Here is a 27,026-nt window from a genome sequence, read left to right on the forward strand (position 1 = left end):
GATTTAAATCATCTCTTTCTGGACTCCAGTATTTTCCTCTAATGATAAATTTTGAGTCCATCTATGCAATTAAAAGATAATAGTGCCCATTCAGACTAATGTTCCAGGTTACCATCCTAACAAAATGCTGTCTGATGTGTGCGTTTTGACATTTGACTCCAGGACGATAACTGAAAGAGACGATAACATTGAAGATCTCTTTGTTCCAACTCAGTACTCTGGGTGCTTTCCCCCAGTGTCTCGTTCCCCCGGATAACCCAGGGAAGTGAGCAGGTGTTATGTCTTTTGTCAGGTTGGTGGAAATGGAGGGAAAAAGAAGTAAAGTAGTTTGCCTCGGGCCACACAGCTCTAAGTCGCTGAGCTGAAATTTGAACCCAAGAGGGTATAACTCAGAAGACCCCATCTTCTGCCTTTATCAGATAATATTGTCGGTGCCGAAGTCACTGGGTTCACCTGTTATAATTTGGTGGGCTGTTCCTAACAAAGAAAGCCAGGAGATTCCATTTGTGAGCTCTTCTCTGCCTTTTTTCAGTTCTACTTGCTGTTTCTCATTACTGTCTTAGAAGTGAAAGGATATCTGTGGACTGCTTTGAGCTCCCAGTGCCAGTGTTGTGTGTGTTAATGATTTTTACCCCCAACCCACCAGTGCAGCTATATGATTTAATGAGTGGCTCATCCTAATCAGATGGCTGGCTAATGGGGAATTAAGGATCATAAGACTGGTGGTTTTATTCTAACAGAAATTCATATAACAAGAGTCATTTTCTTCAAAAAAAATGAAGAAATTAAGTCTCATTAAAATACGCAGTAAGACATAGTCTTAATGGATATTGAATTTGAGGCACTATCTGGTTTAAAAGCAGGGATTGGAAAGGGCTTCTGCTTCCTTGGTTTTTTCCTGTTGGCATCTATGAGATCTGGGGGTGGTGGGATAGCCAGGGTAGGAGTAGAGTTGAAGAGGAAAAGGGGTGGAGAGAAGGAAGGAGGGAGGGAGGAAAAAGAAAGAGAGAATGTTATAATCCATTTTCTGGAAGTGGGCTTTTTATAGATAAGCAACTCTTTCCTTTTGGTCTGTCTAAACCTACTCTAAAAAAAGAAATTGGTGAATAATGTAACCAGCCTTGATCATGAAGAACAAATCAAAACCAACATTTATGTCCACAGAGTTTGACACCATATTCTGAAATGAAACCTGAATCGCACAAGAGGATAGAAAATCATAGTACTGTGCTTTTCAAAGTTCCCAGCAGTAACAGTATCACCTGGAAACTTGTTAGACATATACATTCTCTAGGGACCACCCAAGACCTACTAAATCAAGAAGAGTCAAGGGTTCAGAACTGTATAAAATGCCCTGCAGTTATTAGGACACACACTGAAACTTGGAAGTAGGTGATTTAGTGGAGTATGGCATTGGAGTCAGAGAGACCCTGAGTTCTGACCTCCCTGCATGCTGTTTCTCTGATTTTGGACTTCCCTTTCCTTATCTGCCAAATAGTGATGGTACCCTTCTTTAGGTAGTGTTGTTTTTTATGATTACCACATTGCTTTGAGCTCTTGAATTGCTGGCTTTGAAGATTTGGAAACTATTTTTCAAATTTGTAGGGGTCACTTTGTGCCAAAGCCAGCAATTCCTAATTGCCTTTGCAAACCATTAGTATTATTGTCAGTAAACATGGCTAACTGAGCACACACATTTACATCTATCTGATCACTCCTGAAACCCCTCTAAAGAAACAACAAAGGAAAGGTCTTTTTAGGGCTTGGAATCCATAAGCATAAAGAGCCCTAGAGTAGGATAACAAAAATTTGAAAGCTAGAAAGCAGTTATTGACTTGGCAGACCAAAGAGAGATGAACCCTAAGGTGACAGAGGGGATATCTAAACAATAATTTGTTTTACAGCAGAGCTGCCCCAAAAGCTCAGGCATTAGTGGCAATAAGTGCCATTAGAAGTGAGAGTGAAGGAGGGTTAAGAATAGGGCTGGTTGAAAGTTTGTTTAGGAAGCATTTAGACCCCAATATATCCTTCTATGCAGCTGGGTTACTACCCCTCCTCCACTCACAGAAGCCTTGTGTATTCTTGAAAGAGAGTCTCTGGGCTGGGAGACACCAGGGACATAGGAAGGCAGAGGTACCACAGGACAGCAGGGCTTAGGGGGAAGTTTATATACTGAATGCTGAGACTTTCAACCTCCCTACTTGTTTGCTACATGCTGCGAGCATTCTCCAGACAAGAGATTGAGGACTTCTCTAGGAACTCAGAAAAGTGCAAAAGGACAATCCTAACGTTGATGGCACCATGGATTCTTCAATACAAACTCCAGCCAGGTCACCCTATCATGATTTCTCACTGTTGAACCCCACTCATACACATAAAGGCTCTTGATCATTTTTTTTAACTCCTCCTCTAAAATATGAGCAGGCATCTAAGATTACCATATATTTCTAATATGAAAGGCAAGCAAACATAAATAAATGAGGAAACAAAGACCAAACAGGGATAAGAAAACTTAAAACTATATCTATTGTTGATATCCTCAGAAAATAAGATATTAATGTCAATGAAACAGAACAGAATTGCTGTTTAAAAGCAACATTTAGGGGCGCCTGGGTGGCGCAGTCGGTTAAGCGTCCGACTTCAGCCAGGTCACCACCTCGCGGTCCGTGAGTTCGAGCCCCGCGTCGGGCTCTGGGCTGATGGCTCAGAGCCTGGAGCCTGTTTCCGATTCTGTGTCTCCCTCTCTCTCTGCCCCTCCCTCGTTCATGCTCTGTCTCTCTCTGTCCCAAAAATAAATAAACGTTGAAAAAAAAATTTAAAAAAATAAAAAAATAAAAAAAAAATAAAAGCAACATTTAAAGAACCAGAAACTGATGGAATGAAAAGTATGATAGTAAATGAAAATTAAATAAAAGGAATAGGAGATAAAAATTGAAGAAGTCTCCCATAAAGTGATAGGAAACCAGAGAGAAAAATAAGAAAATTAGATTAATCTAGGGGCCCAGCATCTGATTAACAGGAGATCTGGGAAGAAAGAGTAGAAAATGAAGAGGAAGAAACCATCAGGGAAATAACCCAATTAATTATGTAACTAAACTATTAACTATATAACTAAACTTACTGTCATATTTTTCAATATGTACATAAATCAAATCATTATTATACACCTTAAACTAATAAATGTTACATGTCAGTTATATCTCAATAAAACTAGACCAAAAAAAAGATGAGACCAAGAGAATCTTTTACCAATATGACTTTGTAAGCCTACCTCCATTTTTATTCAATTATGATGTTTTTACCTGATTTGTCTCTTGCATCAATACTTATTCCCTCTGTGTATTCATTTAGCCCATGCTCTTTTAGTCTTTTCCTGTATTCGGCATAAAAGGGGAGAAGAAAGATGTCAGAGATGTCGTAGCTGTATCCATATCAATTCATCTTCCATGACCACTATGTTCCCATCATTGCCAGATGGAGTGGCAATGTGATAAGAGCTAACAAAGGCCTAATGACCTTCTGCGGAGAATCAAGAGTATAGAAACAAGAATGGGTATGAGAGTAGAGTCTTCTTTAAATTCTGTTTTAATATATCATTTGGAATCCTGTATGAACAAAGTTAGTTTGGATAAACCCATAAACTATCAACAGAAAGCAATAATTGCTAAATTATTAAAAAAAGAAAAAAGACATTAGTCCTTTAACTCTAAGGTTTGATATGCCTGCAGAAGTAGTTTTTTTTTTAATTTCTTTTTTAGGCTTTTTGAATTTAGGAGTAAATTATGCTCTTCAAGTTTATTAGAAGTTGAAGTGCATTTTCCAACAGGAGTAATTTTGTGAGTAATGACCAATTTCCTAGAGAAGCCCACAAGTCTGTTTAACCCACTGCTTATTAAAAGTATGTGGGTGACATTCTAATAGCTCTGCAGAGGCCAGCCACCCAGAATGCCAGGGACTCCCTGCTGATACAGAGGTGGGGTCTTCACATCGTCACTCCCCTTTGTTAGCAGGCAGATGAGGTCCTGCCTCTGCTTCAAGAACCTGGAGTAGACATCCCAAAGACACAGAGATGAGAGATGGGGAAGCGGTGTGGCTAGTGGCTCTAGATGGGGTGGGGTGGGGGGGTGCTAAGGAGACCTGGGAGCTAGAGAATAGGTTAAGCATAAACAAAGAATAACCAGGAACTGAGGACCTGAGACCTGTTAAACACACTTCTTATTTCTAAACTCACTCCTGCAGTGTCTCTTTCTGTTCCACTGAAGATCCTCGAGATTGAACTACCTACTTTACTTCCTTTTCCATTGCCCTTAATTTGTTGCTTCTAACTAGGGTTTCCCTCCGTCTTGGGTTCATAAAATAGAACGGTCTCTCAATTTTCCTTCTCCCTTGGCTTTTGAGAAACTGTGAAGAATTTTATTTTAAGTGATTAAAAAAAACTGACTAGAAATAAAAATTGTCCTTATTATGCTTATCCTTCTGTCACCCCATCCACCACTGTCACCACCCTCCATGTTTACTTTTTTCTTTGCCCTTCCCTTCCCTTCCCCTCCCCTCCTTTACCCTCCCCTCTCCCCTCCCCTCCTCTCTTCTCCCTCCCTTTCTCTCCTTTTTTCTCCTCTCCTCTCTTCTTCTTTTCTTTCAGTTTGATCTGTTGGAGGCAGGTTTAGGAAGGAAGGAAGGAAGGAAGGAAGGAAGGAAGGAAGGAAGGAAGGAAGGAAGGAAGGAAAAAAAAAGAAAGAAAGAAAGAAAGAAAGAAAGAAAGAAAGAAAGAAGGAAAGAGAGAGGAAGGAAGTGAAGTAACCCAAGAAAATTTCGTTGAAATGAAGGCCTTAAGTTTCCAGATTAAAAACCTAGCACAATGGATGAGACCTGAGCCAACAATCAGCAAAAGGCACAGCATTATGAATTTTCAAAACATGGTGGAAAAATAGTTTCTTGTCAGAAAAAACAGGTTCAGTATGAAGGATAAAGGATCTGAATGCTTTTGACTTCTCAACAGAAAGAGAAGACAAGGGAGAGATGCTTCCATCGAGAAATGAGAGAAATGATTTCTCATCTAGAATTCTACACCCAGCTCAGGTTTTGAGTGTAAGAGTAAACATTAGGGCTCAAAATTTTTGCTCCCATATACCTTTCTCAGAACACTATTAAAGGATGCCTTCTACGAACAAAAGTGAGTAAACCAAGAGGGTGGAAGATCTGAGATACAGGAATCAGGGGACCTAACCCAAATAAGTGAAACCACTTCTAGAATGCTTAGGGCAGAGACACCCACGGCTGGTGATGGAACAGTTCAGAAGCCTCCAGAAGAGATTTTTTTTAGCTTCTTTTTTCCCCTAAGTTTATTTATTTATTTTGAGAGAGAGCATGGGAGGGTCAGAGAGAGAGAATCCTAGGCAGGCTGTGCACTGACAGTGCAAAGCCCAATGTAGGGCTCACACTCATGAACCGTGAGATCATGACCTGAGCCAAAACCAAGAGTCAGACATTTAACCTACTGAGCCACCCAGGTGCCCCCAGGAGAGATTTCTTTATGGAAATGAAATTAATAGGCTGACTAATATATTTTCATATATTAAGAAGAGACTTTGTCTGTGGTAGAATTTGGAGTCAAATTAGAGATAGGTAAATTAAGCAGATGAAAATATCATTAGCTACAGGGAAAAGGAAAAAACTGTAGAAAAGGAAAAGTAACCTGAGTATACTACATGGCTTTGCTGTGAATATCATTCATCTAGTTACAATAATATCAGCACAGATAATTATGGAACCAAGATGATGATATAACTATGTTGGAGGATGGGGCCATGGGAAGAGGTATGGGAAAGGAATGTGAGATGGGAGGGGAGTACAGGTAAGGAGCTAAATTCTCAGAGGACAGTGGATAATTCCTAAAACTGAAATATCAGGACATGGTGATTTGAGAATGACATTCAACAATGAACCTCAGCAGCAAAAAACCAGCTAACACAATGGAAAAATGGGTGTGTCTGCAGAATAGGAAAGTGGGTGAAAAGAAAGAAGGTCTAGGGGAGTAAAGATTTTAAAAGATGTTTTGGCCACTTAACTCTTTAGCCTATATGTATGTGTATGGATACAAAAATAAACATGAAAATTTGAAAAGGGAAACAAAAATTTTTGCCAGCAAGTTGTAATTAAGGGCCAGAGAATACTGTTTTTATTTCTTTGGGTGGGACCCAGGGCTCTTGCTATGATACAGTGTTAACTGTAAACTGCTCAAAGATAGCGTGCCTGGGTGGCTCAGTTGGTTAAGTGTCTGACTCTTGATTTCAGCTCAAGTCATGATCTCATGGTTTGTGAGATTGAGCCCCGAGTTGGGCTCAGTGCTGACAGCATGGAGTTGGCTTGGGATTCTCTCTGTCCCTCTGTGCCCCTCCCCTGCTCACACACACACATGCTCTCGCTCTCAAAATAAATAAACTTAAAAAAAAAAAAAACCTGCTCAAAGAAAGAAAGAAAACTGCTCTTACCCAAATCAGCATTTTGCTTTGGGACTGGGAAAGGTCTTTCCCACCATGGAGGGGCCCAGCTGTTTCACATTTAGAGTCATCCAGGGAATCCTCAGAGCTGGGGGGTTCTGTTATGCAGGGACGTTCCAATCTCCTTCTCTTCCCACATCACAATCAAATATCTATTCAAATGAAATCTGGACTTACACGTCATCTTTCCCAGTTAGGCTGTGAGTATGTAAGGCATAATGCTTTATAGAGAGATATTAATAAATAAAATGTGTGCATGAAAAATGTATAACCTCACTTCATACAAAATTAGAGAAGGGGCATTGAGAGCAGAATTATCCATTTTTAATAGTAATGATGTTTCTGATAGTAATAATAATTGAATAAGGCCCTCCTGAGGACCTTCAACCTTCTAGAATGTCTCAGAAGCAGACTGGCACGAGAGCAGCCCTGGGCTGTAAATGATAGATGTGGCATTGCTGCCTTAATTGACCAGCATATGCCGTTGTCTCAGACCTGCGCCTTGTTCTCAAATCATGGACAAGAGAGCTATTCTTACTGTATTGATTTGGTGTAACTATATTTTTAAGCTCAAAATTAAATTAATTTTCTAGCAGCCATCTCGAGAAAGGCACCTCTTACTCTTCATGCATGACCTTTGGTTCATTGTGGACCAGAAAACAGAGCTGAGCCAGGACTGCCATACAGGCTTATTGAGTTAGAGTCAGACTCACTGGGAACAAGGCAGCTAGCCCAGGGAGGCCAGTTTTGAGCACACTTGGTGATGCAGGAGGCAGGAAGCAGGAGACCTGACCCTGTTGTGTCTGAGGTTATTTATGAGCTTACAAAGGCTGTGTCTGCATTATTCAGGCTTTGACTACTTTTGCTTTTATCAAGCTTCTTTTGTTCAGATTGGTATCACTCCCTGGTACATTTCTAGAGCTGGCAGCACTCTTTCCCATCCTCATTTGTGTCTTTTCAGGTGGAACTTGGTCCTCAGTTTCTTAGGCAACCGTATCTGGCACTGGTGGACTAACTGAAAATTTCCTTCCCTAACATCCATATCCATGCCTTTCTCTCTTACTCTTCCCTCTCTTAGTTTTTGGCTAAGCCTGAGTAAGATCATTTGAAAGAAATTATTGTGGCCCCTCCATGCGATGGGATGGCATGCATCAATAAAATGGAAGGAACCATTGATACATGCAACAACATGGATACATCTCAAGGGCATTTTGCTAAGTGTAAAAGGCCAATGTCAAAAGGCCACATACGTGATTCCATTTATATAGTGTTTTTGAAATGGCAGAATTATAAAAAAGGAGAAGAGATTAGTGGTTGCCAGAGAGAGTGAGTATAAAGGGGGAGCACAAGAGAGGTCTCTGCAGTGATGGCACAGTTTTTGTATTCTGTGTGGTTCTAGTTACATGAACTGGCACGTGTGATAAAATGACACAGAATTCTATGCATACTTCATGGCAGTGTAAATCTTCTGGTTTTGACATTGTGCTCTAATTCCATGAGATGTCACCAGTGGGGAAACTGGGTGAGGGGTATACAAGATCTCTCTGCACTGTATCTTTACAGCTTTCTGTGAATTTATAATTATTTAAAAATAAACTGGTTTTTTTCTTACAAAGAGGAATAAGGTATTCATAATGAACATTATGGATGAATCTCAAGATAATTATGCAGAGTGTATGAAACTAGTAAAAAAAATAGTACAAAAGAAAAATATAGACAAAATGGACTACGTCAAAACTAAATACTTTTATGCTGCAAACAATGCCATCAAGAAAATGAAAAGACAACCCACATCGTGTGAGAAAATACTTGCAAATCATATATCTGATAAAGGATTTGTATCCAAAATATATAAAGAACACTTACAACTCAATAATAAAAAGACAAACAACCCAACTGAGAAACAGGCAAGATTTAAGTGGACATTTTCTTTAAAGAGCAGATAAGAATGACCAGTAACCATATGAAAAGATGCTCAGGTCATTAGCCATCTGGGAAATGGACATGAAAACTACAATGAGATAGCAATTCTCACTCACTAGGATGGCAGTAATCAAAAAGACACATGGGGCACCTGGGTGGCTCAGTCACTTAAACGTTCAACTGTTGATTTCAGCTCAGGTCATGATCCTAGGGTCATGGGATCAAGCACCATGATGGGCCCCTGGAGGCTGCTTAAGATTCTCTTTCTCCTTTTGCGCCTCTCCCCCCGCTCCTGTTCTCTCTTTCTAACAAAGCAAAACAAGACATTTGGAACTCTCATACACTGCTGTTGGAAATGGAACACAGTGCAGCAGGGAAAAGAGTTCCTCAAAATGTTAAACATAGTTACCAGGTAACCCAGCAATTCCACCCCTAGCTATATGCCCAAGAGAATTGAAAATATGTTCATGCAGAAACTTGTACATGAGTGTTCATAACAGCATTATTTATAATAGCCAAAAAGTGAATGACCTGGATGCCCATGAACTGATGAATGGATAAATGAAATATGGCTTGTCAATATTCTTGAAGATTATTCAACAATAAAAAGGAATGAAGTACCAATACATGTTGCAACATGGATGAACCTTGTAAACACTGTGTTAAATGAAAGGAACCAGCCACATAAGTTCATATCTTGTATGATTTAATTTATTTGAGAGGTCCAGAGTAGGCAAATCTATACAAACAGAAAACAGATTACTGGTTGTCTAGGGCTAGGGGATTGGGAGGGAAATGCGGAATGACTGATGATGGGTATGGCGTTTCTTTGGGAGGCGGATGAAAATATTCTAAACATAGATACAGTGATTGCACAACTCTGTAAATAACAGCCATTGAATTGTATACTTTAAGTGGGTGTATTTTAGGGTTATGAATTATATCTAAATAAAATGTTTAAAAAGAGTATATATTGTATGATAACGTTTATAGAAAATTCTTGAGAATGCAAGCTAATTTATGGTGACAGAAAATATCAGCAATCATTTGGGAATGGGAAGGATTATAAAGGTCCATGACCCAACTTTTTGGGAAGTGATGGAAATGTTCACTAATTTGATTGTGGTGATGGTTTTATGGGTGTATACATACATCAAAACTTATCAGATTGTATACTTTAAATGTCCAGTTTATTATATGTCAACAATAACTCAATTTTTTTTAAAAAAAAAAGCAGAGCAAAAACATGTGTGAACTTCACAAATAAGTATTTATCAAGTTTTAAAAAATATTTTGACAGATACTTATCGGGTACTGGCATAGTGGTAGCTCCCGGGGATACAATAGCAAGAAAAAGATGGGTCCAGCCTTCAAGCAACCCATACAGGCACAAGGAAAGAAAGAAGCATATAGTTACAAAATGGTTTATATACTATTACCAGCTGTGTAGAAATATGCCTGGGGAGTCATGGTCACCTTCATGGGGAGGCTTCCTGGAAGTGGTGGCACTTGAGCTCAGCCTTCAAGGGCAAATGGGAGTTAGAGGTAGAAGGTGGGGTTTGGTGATGATGTAATGGTCCTCTTTCCTGACACCAATGTAGCGGGAGCAGTAGGAGCACATGGTATGTACTTGTATCTCAGAGGAGACCTGATTTTATTCTTGCCATGTGAAAGCCGTGCTATTTTCCCCAGGAGCCGTATCACAGTGGATTATTATATTTACATGTGCCTTAACAATAAGTGTGAAGCAAAGCTATAAAGAACATCCTTCATTGCGCTTGGCAGACTTGCTGTTATTTACTTGTTTGTGATGATGGATTCGGGGTCTGTCCTTGCACTACATTGTTTCCTGTGTGAAAGCCAAGACTAAATGTTTCATTCACCATCCTGTCCTCGGCAGGTAGCGTAGTACTTGGCACAAGAGGAGCTTGAAGAAGATTACTTGCCAGTAAGTTAGGAATTGAGCTGATACAGAATAACATATTTGACTGGTGGCCTTAGGCATGGCTCAAACTTTGTGAGGCTCTTCTGCAAAGGTCAGGACAGTCTGCCCTAGGTGGGGGGCAGCTCTGGCCATTGGCCTACTCTGGACAAGTTGAGCATTCTTGGGTCCTGGTTCAAGGACCACTCATGTGTTGTCTCTTGTCTTCCTGCTTCAGCACTTCTCTATGCCACCATCTTTGGGAATGTGACGACCATTTTCCAGCAGATGTATGCCAACACCAACCGGTACCATGAGATGCTCAACAGTGTTCGGGACTTCCTGAAGCTCTACCAGGTGCCAAAGGGCTTGAGTGAGCGAGTCATGGATTATATCGTGTCTACCTGGTCCATGTCCAGAGGCATCGACACAGAGAAGGTAAGGAGGGTGACAAGCTCAGGTAGGCCCTATGTGTTGGCTTTCCCAGAGAGACCTGAGGCACTCCTAGGGCAGTGGTTCTCTAACCTGGCTGTGCATCAGAATTCATTTGGGTAGTTTGGGGTTCCCACATCCTACCTCCAGAGGTTTTGATGGCTTCCAGCTCAGCTTTGCTCAAAGACCAGCAATTAAGAGATTCGGAGGCTTTATTTAAGAAACTAGAAAGACAGCATGTATCTCTTAGATAAGAGAGGAACTGGAAGTCTAACTTATATGATGATAAGACTCGGGGCCATCCAGAGTGAGGTAATCATTCTGACTACTTTTCCTTTAGCCTCGGGCTCCGAGATGGCACAGCACTGCCACTGATTCTATCTTTATTCAAATTTTTGATATTTTTTTCATCGTGGATTTTTTTTGCATGAATTCTGATTTTTTGAGATATTGTATTAAACTATAATTTATCTTGATTACTGAGTTTTTAGCTCGAGACTGCTGCCTCACTGCAGTCTCAGCTCTGATGAGAATCCTGTGATTCGTGGTCATTAAAAACAGATTCCCAGCCTCTATCCCAGATGTATGAAATCAGAATTTGGTGGAGGGGAAGGTTTGAGGAGAAATCTGCATCTTTAACAAGTGCCCAGGTGATCCTATTCATCAGATGAGTCTGGGGAATACTTACAAAGGGCTTGCGCCTTAGTCGTCGTTGGCTTGAGCAGAACATCAGACATCTCTCTAAGGCTAAGGTATCTGTTTTCCTATCTGGAAAATGGAAACAGCAGTAAATCCCTATTTTTCTCTACGAGTTGCATGATTCTAGATGTATTTCAATAAAGTGAAGAAAATTTGGTGGCTGGGAAGAATACAGAAAAGGTACGGTGGGTTTCTATTCATTTAGGAATTATCTCCTGTGTATATTTTCTATAAGCAAAAATGTAATCCTATGTCCATTTTTCTCTGCTTCTCAGTGTTTTCAACCACACTTCTCTTTTTACTGCCAATCTCTAAGGGCTTGGGGAATTCTGATTCCTTTCATTGTTAGAATAAGAAAAACAGAAATATAATGCTGTTGCAGAAATATAACACATTCAAAGCCAAATTCAACTGGCTTTGGATCAGCTATCCTTGCTCCTGCTCTTCCTCCGTTAGAATAGTTAGTTGAGAGTTGACTGTTTGAAAGGAAACCTTGAACTCAATTGAACGGATTCCAACTTAAAAGGAATGATTGTTCAGTTTTGTTGAAGATCTGCCATAATCACAACAGCAACATAATAAGCATACCACCATGGCACCAGCTACCATGCCTTGAACACACATTAAGAACAGATACTTAATGGGGCGCCCGGGTAGTGCAGTTAGTTAAGCATTCGACTCTTTTTGTTGGTTTGTTTTTATTATCTTTTTTAACATTTATTCATTTTTGAGAGACAGGGCATGAGCAGGAGAGGGGCAGAGAGAGAGGGAGACAGAATCTGAAGCAGGCTCCAGGCTCTCAGCTGGCAGCACAGAGCCTGACGTGGGGCTCAAACCTACGAACCATGAGATCATAACCTGAGCCTAAGTCGGATGACTAAGCATCCGACTTTTGATCTCAGGTCAGGCCTTGATCTCAGGGTCATGAGTTTAAGCCCCATGTTGGGCTCTGTGCTGGGAGGGAATCCTACCTTTAAGAAAAAAAAAAAAGAAGGGTGCCTGGGTGGCTCAGTCACTTAAGTGTCCAACTTCAGCTCAGGTCACGATCTCACAGCTTGTGAGTTCGAGCCCTGCATCAGGCTCTGTGCTGACAGCTCAGAGCCTGGAGCCTGCTTCAGATTCTGTCTCCCTCTCTCTCTGCCCCTCCCCCACTCATGCTCTGTCTGTCTCTCTCTCTCTCTCTCTCAAAAATAAATAAACGTTAAAAAAACAAACAAGTATTTACCACGGTTTCCATGTGCCTGGCCCTGCATTCATGCGTCAGTTATGCTCTACAGCAACTCTGGGAGGGACCTACTGTTATTTCTACCCAAGAGATAAGGACACAGAGGCCCAATTAGTCTTGTTAACTGCCTCTGGTCGTAGAGTTAACAATGGCAAAGTCAGAATTTGAATCCAATTTTTGTCTGACTTGGAAGCTTTTCCTACTATTACTTTTTTTTTTTTTAATTTAAAACTGTACTGGAGGGAAGAAGGATAAGAAGATGAGTCCAGATGGAGTTGCCCTCATTTCTCACCTAGGCAGAGAATCAGCCGGGCGGGTCTTAGTCTCTGGCTTTGCCAACCACCTGCCCTAACTGCGCCTGTTGTTTTTGCCTCATTCAACGAGGCACGTAGGTTCTGTGGGTGCCTGGCAGCTGATGGAGCAGAAAGGAACTTTGATCTCTCAGCCCTGGGGCTCCTTTCCCAGGGGCCAGGATGGCTTTGTAAATCTGGTTGTCTGGAAAGAAGCCCTTCCCCACCCGACTGCAGGGCTGGGCTGGGTGGCTACCCATGGGAGATGGCGCCTAGTCAGCATTTGCCCTGCCCCTCCCTGCCATCTCCCTTTCCTGGCAGGCTTTGGGATTTGCAGCAGGTCCTGCTCTAGGTGAAGAGGGAATACTGTGGCAACTCACTGCAGAGCCCAGCCTGGCCTGGGTACGCCTTCTTCCTGGCGGGGGCTTTTGGTGGAGGACTGTTGGGGAGGGGTCCAGTCTTGTGGTCCCAAGCCTGTCCCTGGTTCCCCTCCCCTCCATCCTGAGTCAGAATGGTCAGTGATGACCACAGAAGTCTAGGGGTATGTGGGGGTGGGGGTGGGAGGGTGGCAGTGCTGGGCTCCTCTAGTTTGATCAGTAATTAGCTGGTGACTGTGAACATGTCGCCTGTCCCTCTGAGCTTCAGTTTCCATGTCTGTAACACATGAAACTAGATGCCTTTTAATACTAAGGCCAACCTCTAAGGCCCCTTTGGCTATGACCTTCTGGACTTCAGAGGCTCTCTCAGGCTGACCTGTTGCTCTGCTGTGGTAACAAAATCAGAAACGCGAGCTCACATGCACTGAGCACTTGTGTGTGTCAGGCATTGTACCGGGACTTTCCACACACCAGCTCATGGAATCTTCAGAATTCCTTACTCATGTTCAAAAATGAAGACTTGGGAAAAGAAGCTAAGTATTGCTTCAAGTTCACACAAATAGTAAATGTTAAAGTCAGGAATTGAATCCAGGTCTGCCTGACCTTAAAGTCTGTTCTCTCAACCATGTATCTGTCCTGTCCAGCCTGGGGAGGTCCCATGAGCCTCCGTGGCGACATTTCCCATTGGCCTTTGAGGCCCTCAGGAACCAGCAGGGATGGTGTGTCCTAAGGACCAAACAGAAAGGAAGGTGCCCAGGAAGGGGTCTCCAGCTGAGAAGCATTTAGCTCAGAGAGGAGTATTTAGGACCCCTCTAACCTGTCCAGTGTAGAGCCAACAGAAGAATGATGGAGATATCTGATGGCCATGACTGTCTGGATTTCTCTACTCCTGGGCTCCCTCTCCTCCTCACACGTGCTTTCCAGTGGCTCTGGGAGCAGTCCTCATGAATAAAACATTGTCTCCATTCCAAGGCCTCTTTCACTTGCAGCCTCTGCCAGCAAAGCCCAGCCCAGGGGAAACCAAATATTTACAGGTGAAGTCACCTGGAGAATAAATCTTGGCTTTGAACTCCTGAGCACAGTTTTGACATGACATGCAAGTGTTCTTCACTCCCTGGTGTTCTGCTTGGGGAAAAGAGGATCCAAATTAAATCTGCATTTAACAGGAGTCTTGTTTTTAATGAGCCTCAAGGAGGGAAATACTTAGTAAGCGTTCATTCTAAGCCTTGGCAGTCTGAATTTTCCTCTGCCTCAGTCTGTGCTCTGTCCCTGTCTCAGATATCCTGCTTACTTTCTCAGCATCCAGCCACCCAACAGCAAGAAGGAAGAGGTGCACAGAGCATGTATGGAGTCCCTCTTCCTGGGTCCTGCACTATCCCTGGGGAAATGTACCAGTAGATGTAATTTCATTTCGTCCTCACAAGCCAATATGCATTTTATGGGAGAAACTGAAGGGTAGAGCAGTTAGGTCACTTGGAGGGGAAGGAGCTGGGATTTCAACTGTTTGACCTCCTCTGTCCACTGCCTCACTTCCATGCAGAGTGCAGGGGCACCTGACAGGATGGGGTATGAGCAAAATTGTCATGGGCATGGTGAGACTTGGACAGAGTTTTGAAGGAGGCTGAGAAATTTCCAGATTCCAAGGGGAGCGCCAGCCACAGAGGCACATGGGTGCAGAGAAAGCAGGGAAGCAGGGAGGGGTGCAGGTACCCCAAGGGAATGTCTTCACTGAACGTGTTTGATTTTATGCCCCCAGCTTTGTTCACTAGGCTAGGATGGGAGAAAGGATTATTTTAAGAACACTCCTAAAGAAAAAAAAAAAAAAGAACATTCCTAAATTTTTCTGGAAAAGTCCATTTGAAGGCATCCTATTGTGTTACTTAATGCTTGCTATGTAAGGAGCCATGCAGTGGTTACTTACAAAATTTGGTCCAGGGAACTATTTCTCCCCCTAGAAAAGGCTGAAAAATTTTCCTTTCTCGAAAGAGAAGACCCATATGACCTCTTATAGTTCCCCTTTTGTCTTGACTTTATAGATGCTAAGAGTCAAATTACAAGTGCATTTAGTTTGGGCAGCTACACGATATAAGGAGTGGTTAGTATCTAAACTAGGCTGTGGACTCAGACTACCTAGTTAGAGAGCCCAGCTCTGCCATTTTCCAACTATGTAACTTTGGGGAGATTATTTATCTCCCCTGTGCCTCAGTTTCCTTGTCTGTATGATGATATAATACTTGGCACTCACATCATAGGGTTATGTGAGGATTAAATTAGCTACTTAGTGCATGTAACACTTAAAAATGTAACATCGTTGCTGGATTTTACTTATTTGGTTATTATTTGTCTCTTCTCACCAGGTGGTAAGTTACACAAGGGCAAGGATTTTTGTCTGTATTGTTCACCACTACATCCTCAGAGCCTAGAATGATTCTTGGCATATAATAAGTGCTCAATAAATAAGTATGAAACGAATGAGTGACTTTAAAGCACTTAGCAATGCCTGGCATGCATTAAGTGCTCACTGATTATTACTTTATTTCTCTAAGCCACACCCATATTCAGTCCGGTAGTGTCAGTTCTGTCTCCAAAATATGTTCCCCAAATATGGATCTAAAGAGTCCCATATAGGGGTGCCTGGGTGGCTCAGTCAGTTAAGTATCTGACTTCGGCTCAGGTCATGATCTCGCGGTCTATGAGTTCGAGCCCTGTGTCGGGCTCTGTGCTGACAGCTCAGAGCCTGGAGCCTGCCTTGGATTCTGTTTCTCCCTCTTTCTCTGCCCCTCTCCCACTCACACTCTGTCTCTCTCTCTCAAAAATAAATAAACATTAAAAAATGTTTTTAAATAAAATTAAAATAAATAAAATTAAATTTGAAAAAAAAGAGAGAGAGAGAGAGAGTCCCATGTACTCCTAGCCCTGACTCTCCAGCCCTTCTTCTGAGCATTTAGCATGGATTTTTGTGGTCACTGCTTATCTCTCCCACAAGAATGTAAGCTCCATGAGCATAGGGACTGTGGCTGTCCTGTCCACCAGTGCATTGAAGAGGGCAGTCTAGCCCGGTGGGGGTTACTTCCGCCCCTGGAGTCCTGAGGGGCAATGGGATGGAGACCACAGTGAGGACCCTGACTCTGTTTGTTCCTGTGCCCGGCCAGGTTCTGCAGATCTGCCCCAAGGACATGAGAGCTGACATCTGCGTGCACCTGAATCGCAAGGTGTTCAAGGAGCACCCTGCTTTCCGGTTGGCCAGTGATGGCTGCCTGCGGGCACTGGCCATGGAGTTTCAGACAGTGCACTGCGCCCCAGGGGACCTTATCTACCATGCAGGAGAGAGTGTTGACAGCCTCTGCTTCGTGGTCTCCGGCTCCCTGGAGGTGATCCAGGATGATGAGGTGGTGGCTATTCTAGGTAAGTGTGTTGCTTTTGCTGGACATATACCTCTGGTGCCCAGGGTGGGCTTAAGCTACCGGAAAGCTCAGTGCCACTGCTACCTTCAACCAGGGAGAGATTGCTCCTCAGAGCAAGGTCAGTTGGCTAGCATCTATCCTACAAACAAATATTTCAGTGCCTGTTTTGTGCCAGCTGCTGTCTTAGGCACTTGGAGTATTTCAATGACAAAAATGGGTTTTGTCTTCAAGGGGCTCCCAGGCTACTAGAGGAGATGCACAAATGAGCAGATACCTGCATACAGTGCAAGAGGTATCCAACTCAGTGTTCCAGTGTCAGTAAGACTTTCTGGAAGAAATGATACCTAAGCTGAAGCCTAAAGACTGGAGAGGAGAAGGGACAAAGGAGTGTCCTAAGCAGAGGGGAAAACTCATGCTGTATTGAGAGAGAGAGAGCATCCCTGTTGAGAGAGAGCATGATTCATTTGTAGAATCGCCAGTGTTTCCCCTTCAGCATGGCTGGAGCACACAAAACAAGAAGGGCCACAGGGAGAGATGAGGCCGGGAGGGAGCTAAGCCCTGGGCAGATCATGGCAGGCTCTGGAAGCCACGTTAAGGGACTTGGGCTTTATTTCAGGGAGCCAGCGAAGGGGTTTAAAGCAGGAGAGAGGCACAGTTGTATTTGAACTGTAGAAAGATGGCTGTCATTGCTGCTTGGGGAGTGACTGAAGGGGGATGGCTGGGGCAGTGAGATGAGGTTGGAGACATGCTATCCAGGGGCAGGTTGATGGGGCCCTGAACTGACGTAGTGGAGGGCACGTGCAGAGAAGCAAATGGAGTTGACTCATTTAAGAAGTAGAATCAACAGATGGTGGGTTTGCTGTGGGGGGAGAGGGAAGAGTGGATGGGGACTGCGGGATTTCTCACTTGGGTGACAAGGAAGCCTGTGTGCCACCCACTGTACTAGGAGATGTGGGAGGAGGAATGGGGTCATAGGGAGACATGTTGGTATTTTGGCATTTTGAGCATCAGTGGCCTTTGAAGGATTCATCTGATTGCCTGAGGTAGCTACACAACAGCTCTTTACTGGGGACATGTCCACCTCTCTAAAGGGACAAGCCATCATAGTAATAGCCATCATTTACTGTCATCTAGTCTGTGCAGGCATTTTACATATGTATTCTCATTTTAGCCTTATGGTAACCCTACGAAGTGATTTTATTATCCCCATGTTTAAAACATGTTTATTTATTTGAGAGAGAAAATCCGAAGCAGGCTCCACTCTGTCAGCGCACAGCCAAACTAGGGACTCGATCCCACGAACTGTGAGATCACGACCTGAGCTGAGATCAAGAATCGGACGCTTAACCAACTGAGCCCCCAAGGCGCCCCATTATCCCCATTTTGTAGATGAGCCAGTGAAAACTCAGAGAGGTTAGGGAACTTTCCCAAGGCCTCACAGTGGATGAGGTCCGTGGAGCCAGCATCCTGGAGTCCCTCTGAGCCCAAAACCTGTACTCTGATCCATTTGGCAATACTGTAATCCTCACAATAATTTATGTAGATTGCCAGGTACTGCTAGGAATTGTGGACATCTTTAATCCTTTACATATGATTTCTTAGGAAACTGAGGCAGGGAGAGGTTAGGTTACATGGATGTTAGACGTGAGATTCAAACTAAGAATACAAACTAAGTATCTAAGAATATATATATATGGCTCAAACTTTGTTCCTGCTTGATTTTGGAGTACATGATATGCAGCCTTCCTCTTGCTCCTCTGGCCGCAAGCCAACTTGCCCTCTTGATTACATTCTGCTCAGGTTAACCCAAGGATGATTTATATTCCTTCAGCATGAGATGGCAGATGGTCAGAGGGAGCCTGGGATAGAGACCGGGTGTGGGGTGAAAGTTGTAACTGGTTTTTTTGCTAAAATAAAGGCCTGGATTCCTGCTCTGCAGACAGGGTTATTCTGTTCCTTGCCTTCCTCATCCACAGAAAGCTGAGGTTTTACTGCGTATAGGAACAGAAGACAAAGGGTAGGGCCACTGCTTTGGGATGGCAGCAGGGAGAGGCCATTTATCCCTTCTTTTAATACTCATCTGTGTCCTGGATAGAGAGGACTTTCTATTGGAAATCACTGTTGAGATATTCAACTAGCTGAGAAGAAGAGTAGTGGCTAGTGAGCTCTCCTTTGAGTTGTAACTGGAATTGAATTTGAATTTGAATTGATCCTTCAGTTAAGGGCATCTTTCACTGATCCCCCTCAGTGAGAACTCACCATATGCCTTTCCAAGGAGTCTATGCTGGTGACCAGCACCATCCCCCTTGCATCCTCATAAGCAGAGCATCCTTAATGAGCTCAAACAGCTGCATATTCGGAGTTGGGGTTGGACACTGAGGCATGGAGATAAGACAAGAGCTACCGGAGGGTTGAGGAAGACAAATGACTACTTCCCTGCTGGGTCTCAATTCTCCTCAGCCGGGGATTCTTGTAGGGAAGCAAACCAGGCCTTGCTCCACTGTTGACTTACTTGGTCAGTTGACAGCTTCTCCAAATTCAGCCCTCTGTCTCCGGCCCTCTGGACATCCTGCCTGCTTCAGTTAGCAATGTGGACAGGACCTCTGCAATAACCCAGCAGCTTCAGATTCAGAGTGGTTGTTGCCCTGAAGCTGTCCGGACTAGAAGAAGCTTCTTCTTTGTGTCCCCAGGGGCCAGATTAGATCCAAAAAGTAGGTCCAAGCTTGACATCCTAAAAAGCCTATAATATTTCAAGTGGCTCTTATTCTAATACAAGGGCATGAGACAAGTCCTTTGAACTTACTTGACCTCTGGGCCAAGAGTGATTTGCTCCCTGGAAACTTAAGTTCAGAGTTTTGTTGTTATTGTTGTTTTTTCCCAATTAGGATATCTTTTGCTCAATTTACTGAACTTGATTTTTTCTTGCAAAGCGGGTTCAGGTGACAAATGGTTACTAGAACCAGATCTTGATTGCCTTTGGATGCATTTTAGTTCAATCCAACCACAATTTATTGAACACCTACTACTTACCAGGCACTGTCATAGAATTGGGGTTATCAGTGGACCACACATTAGCCCAGCCTTCAAGGAGCTTCTATAAATGCAGGAGACTGACATTATTGAAAAGGCAACAGTCACGCTGCTTGATAAGTGTTACCACTTCTAAAGGATCACTGGACAAGTAATTATTGCGCAGGTACCGTATCTAGTGCTCCCACAAGGAAAAGAAATAGCCAGGAATCCTTAGTTATCATGAAGCGGAAGGCTTTAGAAAAAGCCCAAAGCTCCTCTGTCTCATTCATTTGTCTCTACTGTCTTGTTATCAGTTCACTCATTTGCATGCTGTTAATTTGTTTCTTCCTTCCAGCTCTAATATTCTCTGTTTAATTTTAGCATGAGAATGAGGAAAAGGGTCTGTATCCCTGAGTATGTTTAGTATGTGCTAAATACAGAACCCTAGAAGAGTTTTCTAGAAGAGTGTTCGTCAGACTTTCTTGATTCATCTCACCATATGAAATGGTGTATTGTGTCGTCAGCGAACACACACACACACACACACACACACACACACACACACACACACAGTTATACATCAAGCTCAGTGCTTACTCTTGCTGCATGAGATGCAACCTGGTGTTTTCTATTAGATTCCATTCTCTTTCATTTAAAAGGAAATTGACGTCATGACTCACTGAATTGCTTTCTTAACTGACTCCAAAGCCTGCAGTTTAAAAACACAAACGTAGACAATAGCTCTTGTGGATTGAAAGGCTTGCCGTCCCCTGTGGGCAGAGAATATACTGGATAATGTCTTAGAATCTCCTTTTCCTCTGATGTTCTCTGCCTTACGTTTGAGAGGACACCTTCCCACTCTTCTCTCAGAATTCTCTTGGAAATCATAAATGTGTTCTCAAATTTACTTTCTTCATTCTCTGAAATAAATTCAAGCTTTTCACATGTACATTTTATTCATTATATTTTTAAAGTAATTTTCATCTCATTTTTCATAGATATCAGAATAGAAAGGTATAGGTAACCATTTTGCCCCAGCCCAAGCGGTGGAAATGCCCAAGCACCTGCAGGGAAGTTGTTACCTCCGATCCGTGTTACTTGACCAAAGGAGATGAGTCATAGACTTTCATCAGGGCTCTGCTTGAGTGTGATCCATCTCCCTGTGTTTCCATCTTAAAATGCAGTGTTTAAATGATTTTGTTTCACTGTGATTTAGTGTCCCTACAGTAACTTCTATGGGTTTTGCATTTTAATACTTAATTTGTATTTTAACCATGGATCATCTCGTGTCTCTTCTTTTTGTTTTGGTTTGGTGGTTTTTCATTCTCCTGGGCAAGACAGAATCTCTTTGGCCAGACTGCACTGAGTTGGGGAGAGAACCCTGGAACTGGAGATTTAGCTATAGTCCTGGTTCTGCACTAATTCCCTGCAGGAGTTCCACCACTAATTGATAAAGTCTCCAAGGCCTCCTGTGCTTCTCCTATTCCCATCACACTGCATCAATTGCATGTTTACTCATTTGTCCTTCTTGTGAGCTGATATCCTTTGATGTCATATCTGTAGCTTGGCTCAGCATATGGAAGGTACCAAGGGCTGTTTGTGGAATTGAACTGAATTGAGTTGAGTTGAGTTGAGTTGAATTGAACTGAACTGAAAGGCAGTTAGAGAGTGGGATGTGAAGGGTCCCATGGTCCAGAATAAGGGTCTGGATTTTATCTTGTGGGGTTGAAGCGCTCAGAAAGAGTTTCCATAAAGATTTGGGTTCCACAAATACAGAGGCATGGAGGTTAGCTAGGACACTTGGGCAAGAAACGATGAGGGCGTACGTATGGTGGTAGAAGGGAGATGTGGAGAAGAGCCAGAGCCCAGAGATATTAGGGAAGGGATGGCCTCCAGGCTGTGGGAGGTGGTGGGAGGGAATCGGTTCTGGCACTGCATGGACAGGCAGCAGAGCCAGAGGAGGATGAAAGATGAAGGGTTTATTTCACTGAGTTTATAGTACCTTTTAGAATAGATCTAGGCATGGCTCTCAACTAGTAGAAACTCTTTTCAACTTCTGGATGGGTCAGAGCCTGCCCAAGGAAGGGGAGCAGCCATGGGGAAGATTGACAGGCCATGGCTTATCAGACACTCTGAGTTAACTTGCTACTTGCGGTCCTGTCACTATTGAACTAGGATTTACATGTAGATTCTCCTTAAATGTGCACATAAAGTTGTAAATGCTTTTTCATGATGCAATCTTTTTTTTTTTAATGAACACCCCCTTCTCATGATTCCTAGTTTAGAAGACACTCATCTTTGCTTAGTTTCTTTGTGTCCACTGACCTTGGTTGACTATTAATGTGGCATCTATTTAGTTAGCAACTATCACAGCATAACAGGGTGTTAGTCTCTTTGCAAGATGGGTGGTGTAGAGAAAATCCTTGTCTTGGTTGAATGTTCTGTTCTACCTGGGGAGACAAATGCATGATTAGTGACAGTAAGTAACACAGGTACATATTCATGGAGGAGGCAGGAGTTGACTAGGCTTGAAAGGACTAGTAGGAGTGTTTGTAGGCTGTGGCTTGAAGTGGGAAGAGTAGCATAAGTCTAGAGAGTCACTGGAGGTGGGGATATATGTAGGCATATTCAGGGACCAGTGTGAAGAGAGGAGAATGAGGAGAATTTACATGTGGCCAGTGGTTCTCAACTTTAGTGAACACAAGACTCTGGAACTCTGGTGCTCAATGAAGATTCCCTGTCCCCTCCCCAGTTCTAGGATGGAGTCTTGGAATCTGCATTGTTCACAAGCCCTCTCTCGCCTGGGTGGTTCCATTGCATATGGTTAGAAGACCTGTACCATGAGAAACATTGCTTTAGGCAGTCACTGCTTGATGTTTTTGGTAGAATGTGATCAGAGGATGACATTGTAGAAAGTAGTAAGGCAGGGAAGCACATGGCAGGGGCCTTTTATTACATTAGCCTAAAGCATATGAAACTGCCAATGTTCAACTATTTTTGACCTGCCAAAATGGTAGAATAAACATCTTATGATCTGTATTCAAGGGGAGGAGGGCCCAATTTAGGATGATGGTTCTGTGAAGGTGGAGTCAGGATTTGGACGTATGAGGTAGAACATTCTAGATGGAAAGAATGGTGTGAGTTGAGGCCTCAGGAAGTGGAGAGTATATTTTATAACCACAGGACCAACATCTGAGTGGGAGCTGAGAGCCCTGAGGGGCAGCAGTGGGACATGGGGCTGGAGAGGCAGATCAGAGTGGACATTTCTAAATGTCAGTGGGGAATAACTGAAGGCAATAGGTAAAGTATGACACCATTGGAGCTGTGATTTGTACAGATTAATGAACTAGACAAAGAGACAGGGAGGGCATTGGGTGACTGTGGCTTATAAGTAGAGATGAGAGGTGTTAAGGTATGGGTAATAGAAACTGAGTCAAAAGTAAGGTTGCCAAATCAAATACAAGACATCCAATCAAACTTGGATTTTATATAGATGAGTAATTTTTTGTGTATTTCTCAAACATTGAATGGGATGTACTTATGCTAAAAAAGTACCCATTTATCTGCAATTCAGACTTTAATAGGGTGTCTTGTGTTTTTATTTGCTAAATCTAGCAACCTTTGATGGGAAGGACAGATTGATGAGACATTCTGGAAGGAAGAGTCTGAAAGGTTGTATAGAATAGGATGCAGGGAACAGCCAGAGGGAGGTGAGGGAGGGGATTCTGACAGTGAGTGGGGAGAAGGAAGCACCGGAACAGAGGAGATTAAGTCAGGAGGAAGACACAAGAAAGGTGATGTGCTTGGTTTTGATTTGTCCCATTTAAAGACCAACTGGAGTATTCAACAGCTATTCGGAAAGGTGGGTCTGAAACCAGGAAAAGAAGCCAGGGCTCTAGACAGAGATTTAGGGTTCAGGGGAAGGAATAGGAAATAGGAAAAATAAACAAAAGAGACAGGAAAAATAAACTAAAATAAACAAAAGAGAGCATTTTTTAATGTTTATTTATTTTTGAGGAAGAGAGAGAGACGGAGTGTGATTGGGAGAGGGGCAGAGAGAGAGGGAGACACAGAATCTGAAGCAGGCTCCAGGCTCCGAGCTGTCAGCACAGAGCCCGATGTGGGGCTCGAACTTATGAACTGTGAGATCATGACCCGAGGTGAAGTCAGATGCTCAACTGACTGAGCCACCCAGGTGCCCTGAGATCATTTTTATAAATGACCAAGTATAGCAGAGCATTTTAAAAGAAATGGGAGTGTAGCTATTCAAAATGTTCACAAGGAATTTTAAGTGGTATTAGAAATCCTTATGATAAGCAAAGTAAGTAAAATATAATTTTTAAATGCAATATGATCTCAGCTATATGGGGGAAAACATTTGTAGATAAAAGCCCACAAACATCTCTACTCACATGTCATAGTTGATGTCTTTAGTCTGTGAGGCTATAAAGAGATTTTCATTTTCTGCATGTATGTATGTGTCTTTCAAGTCTTCTTTTTAAAAATTTTTTTAACATTCATTTTTGAGACAGCATGAGTCAGGGAGGGGCAGAGAGAGAGGGTGACACAGAATTCGAAGCAGGCTCCAGGCTCTGAGCTGTCAGCACAGAGCCCGACGTGGGGCTTGAACTCAGAATGGCAAGATCATGACCTGAGCCGAAGCTGGACTCTCAACCAACCGAACCATCTAGGCGCCCCTCTTTCAAGTCTTCTTTAAAAGAGCATATGCTACTTTCAAAATTGGGGAAAATTTTTTTTTTTAATTTAAGGTAGATCTTGAGAAAGCATTATTCCATATATCCTTTTGGCTATTAGGATGCAATTTGAAAGAATAAAACTTTTTTTCAGAAAGAAGTCTTGACAGCATTTCTTCCGTTATTTACTGATCCGGTCAGAGAAAAAATGACATTTATCTAGTGGGTACTACCCAACCCCTTCCCCAAACACTTCTTGAAAAGGAGGATGACTAGACATTGAAGACAGAGTGGCTATCTAATAAGGATTTTAAAAAAGAACAACAGCTTCATGTAAAACACTCATTATTTTAGAGATGGAGGGGCTAAATCCTTCATGGAGATGCTTCCTGGGATGCTTGTGATCTGGAGGGGATGGGGGGGAGGCCCCCCCACTTCCTGTGCTACCATCTCTGCAGTGCATTGCTCCATACCACCCCGGGGACCTGGTGTAGGGGCCGGGTGAATATTACAACCGCACACCATATAATAATATCTTTTGCTCATGCTCAGCACAAGGGGAGGAGGCTACACTGAAGTGTCTCTCTAAACACTCCAACCAAGCATTAATATTCATATAGCTGTTCCATCAGCCGAAGCAATTATATTAAATCCACACTCCCAGCAAGAAGCTATCGTATGAATAATCTAGAACTTCAGAAATGCAAAACACTTGTGTCAGGTAATGCACACATTACTTGATTGAGACAGGGTGGGGGTGGGTACCAGGTTCTACTTCCTAATTCTGTTTTTATTTAAGCAACTTCAAAAATTGGTTTGCCTTCTCTGAAGACACTGGTAGTTAGGAGAGTTAATAGATCTTTCTAAAGGAAATTCTTATAACTTTAGTGTCCAGACAGAGGGGACTGGTTAAATTAAAAAAAAATATGGTAAATCAAGGCTGTTGTTATGATGATGGTATAAATAGTTTTATCAGCATGCAAAATGTCTTAAATATAATTTGTTAAGTGGAGGAAAAACAGAGTGTGTAACTGTATGTGCAGTAACCTCAACTACATAAAAATGCATTTGTAAACAGAAGGAAGATGGAAAGTGTACCAAAATGTTCATCAAAGTTTTCTAGGTGGTGGCCTTAAGAGCCAATATTTTCTATTTTTCAGTACATTTCAGTCAGCTGCTGCAGTGCACATATAGTCTTTTATAAACAAGAAGGGGGGAAAATCAAGTCAATTTGCAATTCTTATCTGTAGTGATCTTGGAAAATTATCACCTGCCTCCAGTGAAAGATTTGTGATCTGTTTACTTAGTAGAGAGACGTTCAGCTAATTTAATTTTATCTAATTGCAGTTGTGGAGAATATAAGGAGAGTGTCATGATGTTTCCAAGCCATTGCTTTAATTTAACCAGTGGTGAGTGAGCCCCGTTCAAACAGAGATGCCAGCATCGTTTGCTCATGTTTAGTATAGTCTCTACAAGGAAGGCTGGTGACCCACATTTGAGTGGAATTTTAATTCCTTTAAGCAGAGCCTTTGTACGATGGAGTAATTTCTAACGTTCATTATCTTTACATCTTCATTTTAAATTCGCCTATAAATTTTTCAGCTTAGCATTAAGCTGGATCAGAGTGAATTACGGGACTATTTCTGAACAGGTCAACAAATTCCTTCTTGAGCCGGGCTGACAATATAGCTACCCGAGGACACCTGGGTTCTTGCACTCAGGCTGGGGACCAATCTTCTCCTCAAAGCCTCCATCCTAAGACAGTCTGAGTTTTTTACACCCTGGCCCACCTTACCATGTTCCACTCAGACCCGTCTTTTCACTGATGTATTGATTTATTCATTCCATAAACATGCCAGGTGTAGTCTAGGGATTGAAGATACAATGGTGAACCAGACAGATACACCTGGGATAGAGCTAATGGTCTTATCACAGAGACAGACAAGTAAATATGTAGTTTTATAATATAGTATGCCAAGAGTTGTAATAGGAGTAAGAACAGGATGCTACGGAAGCTTATAAGACAGGCATCTAATCCAGCCTGGCCAAGAGAAATCAAGGAAGCTTCCCAGAAGAGATGGTATCTGAGCTGAGATTTGTATGAGGGACTGAATTCTACCACATGGAACAGTGGTGGTGGGGTTTGGGATAGGGGATTAAAGAGAAAGTCTTTGAGGCAGAGGGGATGGCATCTTCAAAGCCTTAAAAGCAGAAGAGTGACATTTGTGTTTAGAAAGGTTATCCTGGATCCTGTGGATAGAGGGCAGGAAGACCACCAAGGACAATGCTAAGAGATGAGAGTAGCTTGAAGACTTAATGTCAGTAGAAAGGAAGTAGACAAATTTAGGAGGTATTTGGTGGATAAAATTATCAGAGCTTGGTCCTTTATTGGATTCAGAGAAGAGCAAAAGGGTTAAGTCCAGAATGACTCGGACAATTTTGTTGTCTGAATGGGGAACACTGGAGGGTGGGCAGGCTTACCTGGGAGTGGGACCAGTTCCATTTGGGGATTTGTGGGTTTGAAGTAAGTGAATGAGTCCATTGTGAGA

The 27,026-nt window shown here is 42.6% G+C and overlaps 1 protein-coding gene across 1 annotated transcript in view; it reads left to right on the top strand.

The window, feature by feature from the left end:
• KCNH1 (potassium voltage-gated channel subfamily H member 1) overlaps nucleotides 1-27,026 on the top strand; it is a 387,521-nt gene that overhangs the window by 260,321 nt on the left and 100,174 nt on the right. The window contains 2 exon segments of the mRNA XM_030302755.1: nucleotides 10,583-10,782; nucleotides 16,520-16,772. Of these exon segments, the coding sequence (XP_030158615.1) occupies nucleotides 10,583-10,782; nucleotides 16,520-16,772 (453 nt within the window).

Source organism: Lynx canadensis, chromosome F1, assembly GCF_007474595.2.
Source record: "Lynx canadensis isolate LIC74 chromosome F1, mLynCan4.pri.v2, whole genome shotgun sequence".
Classification (NCBI taxonomy): Eukaryota; Metazoa; Chordata; class Mammalia; order Carnivora; family Felidae; genus Lynx; species Lynx canadensis.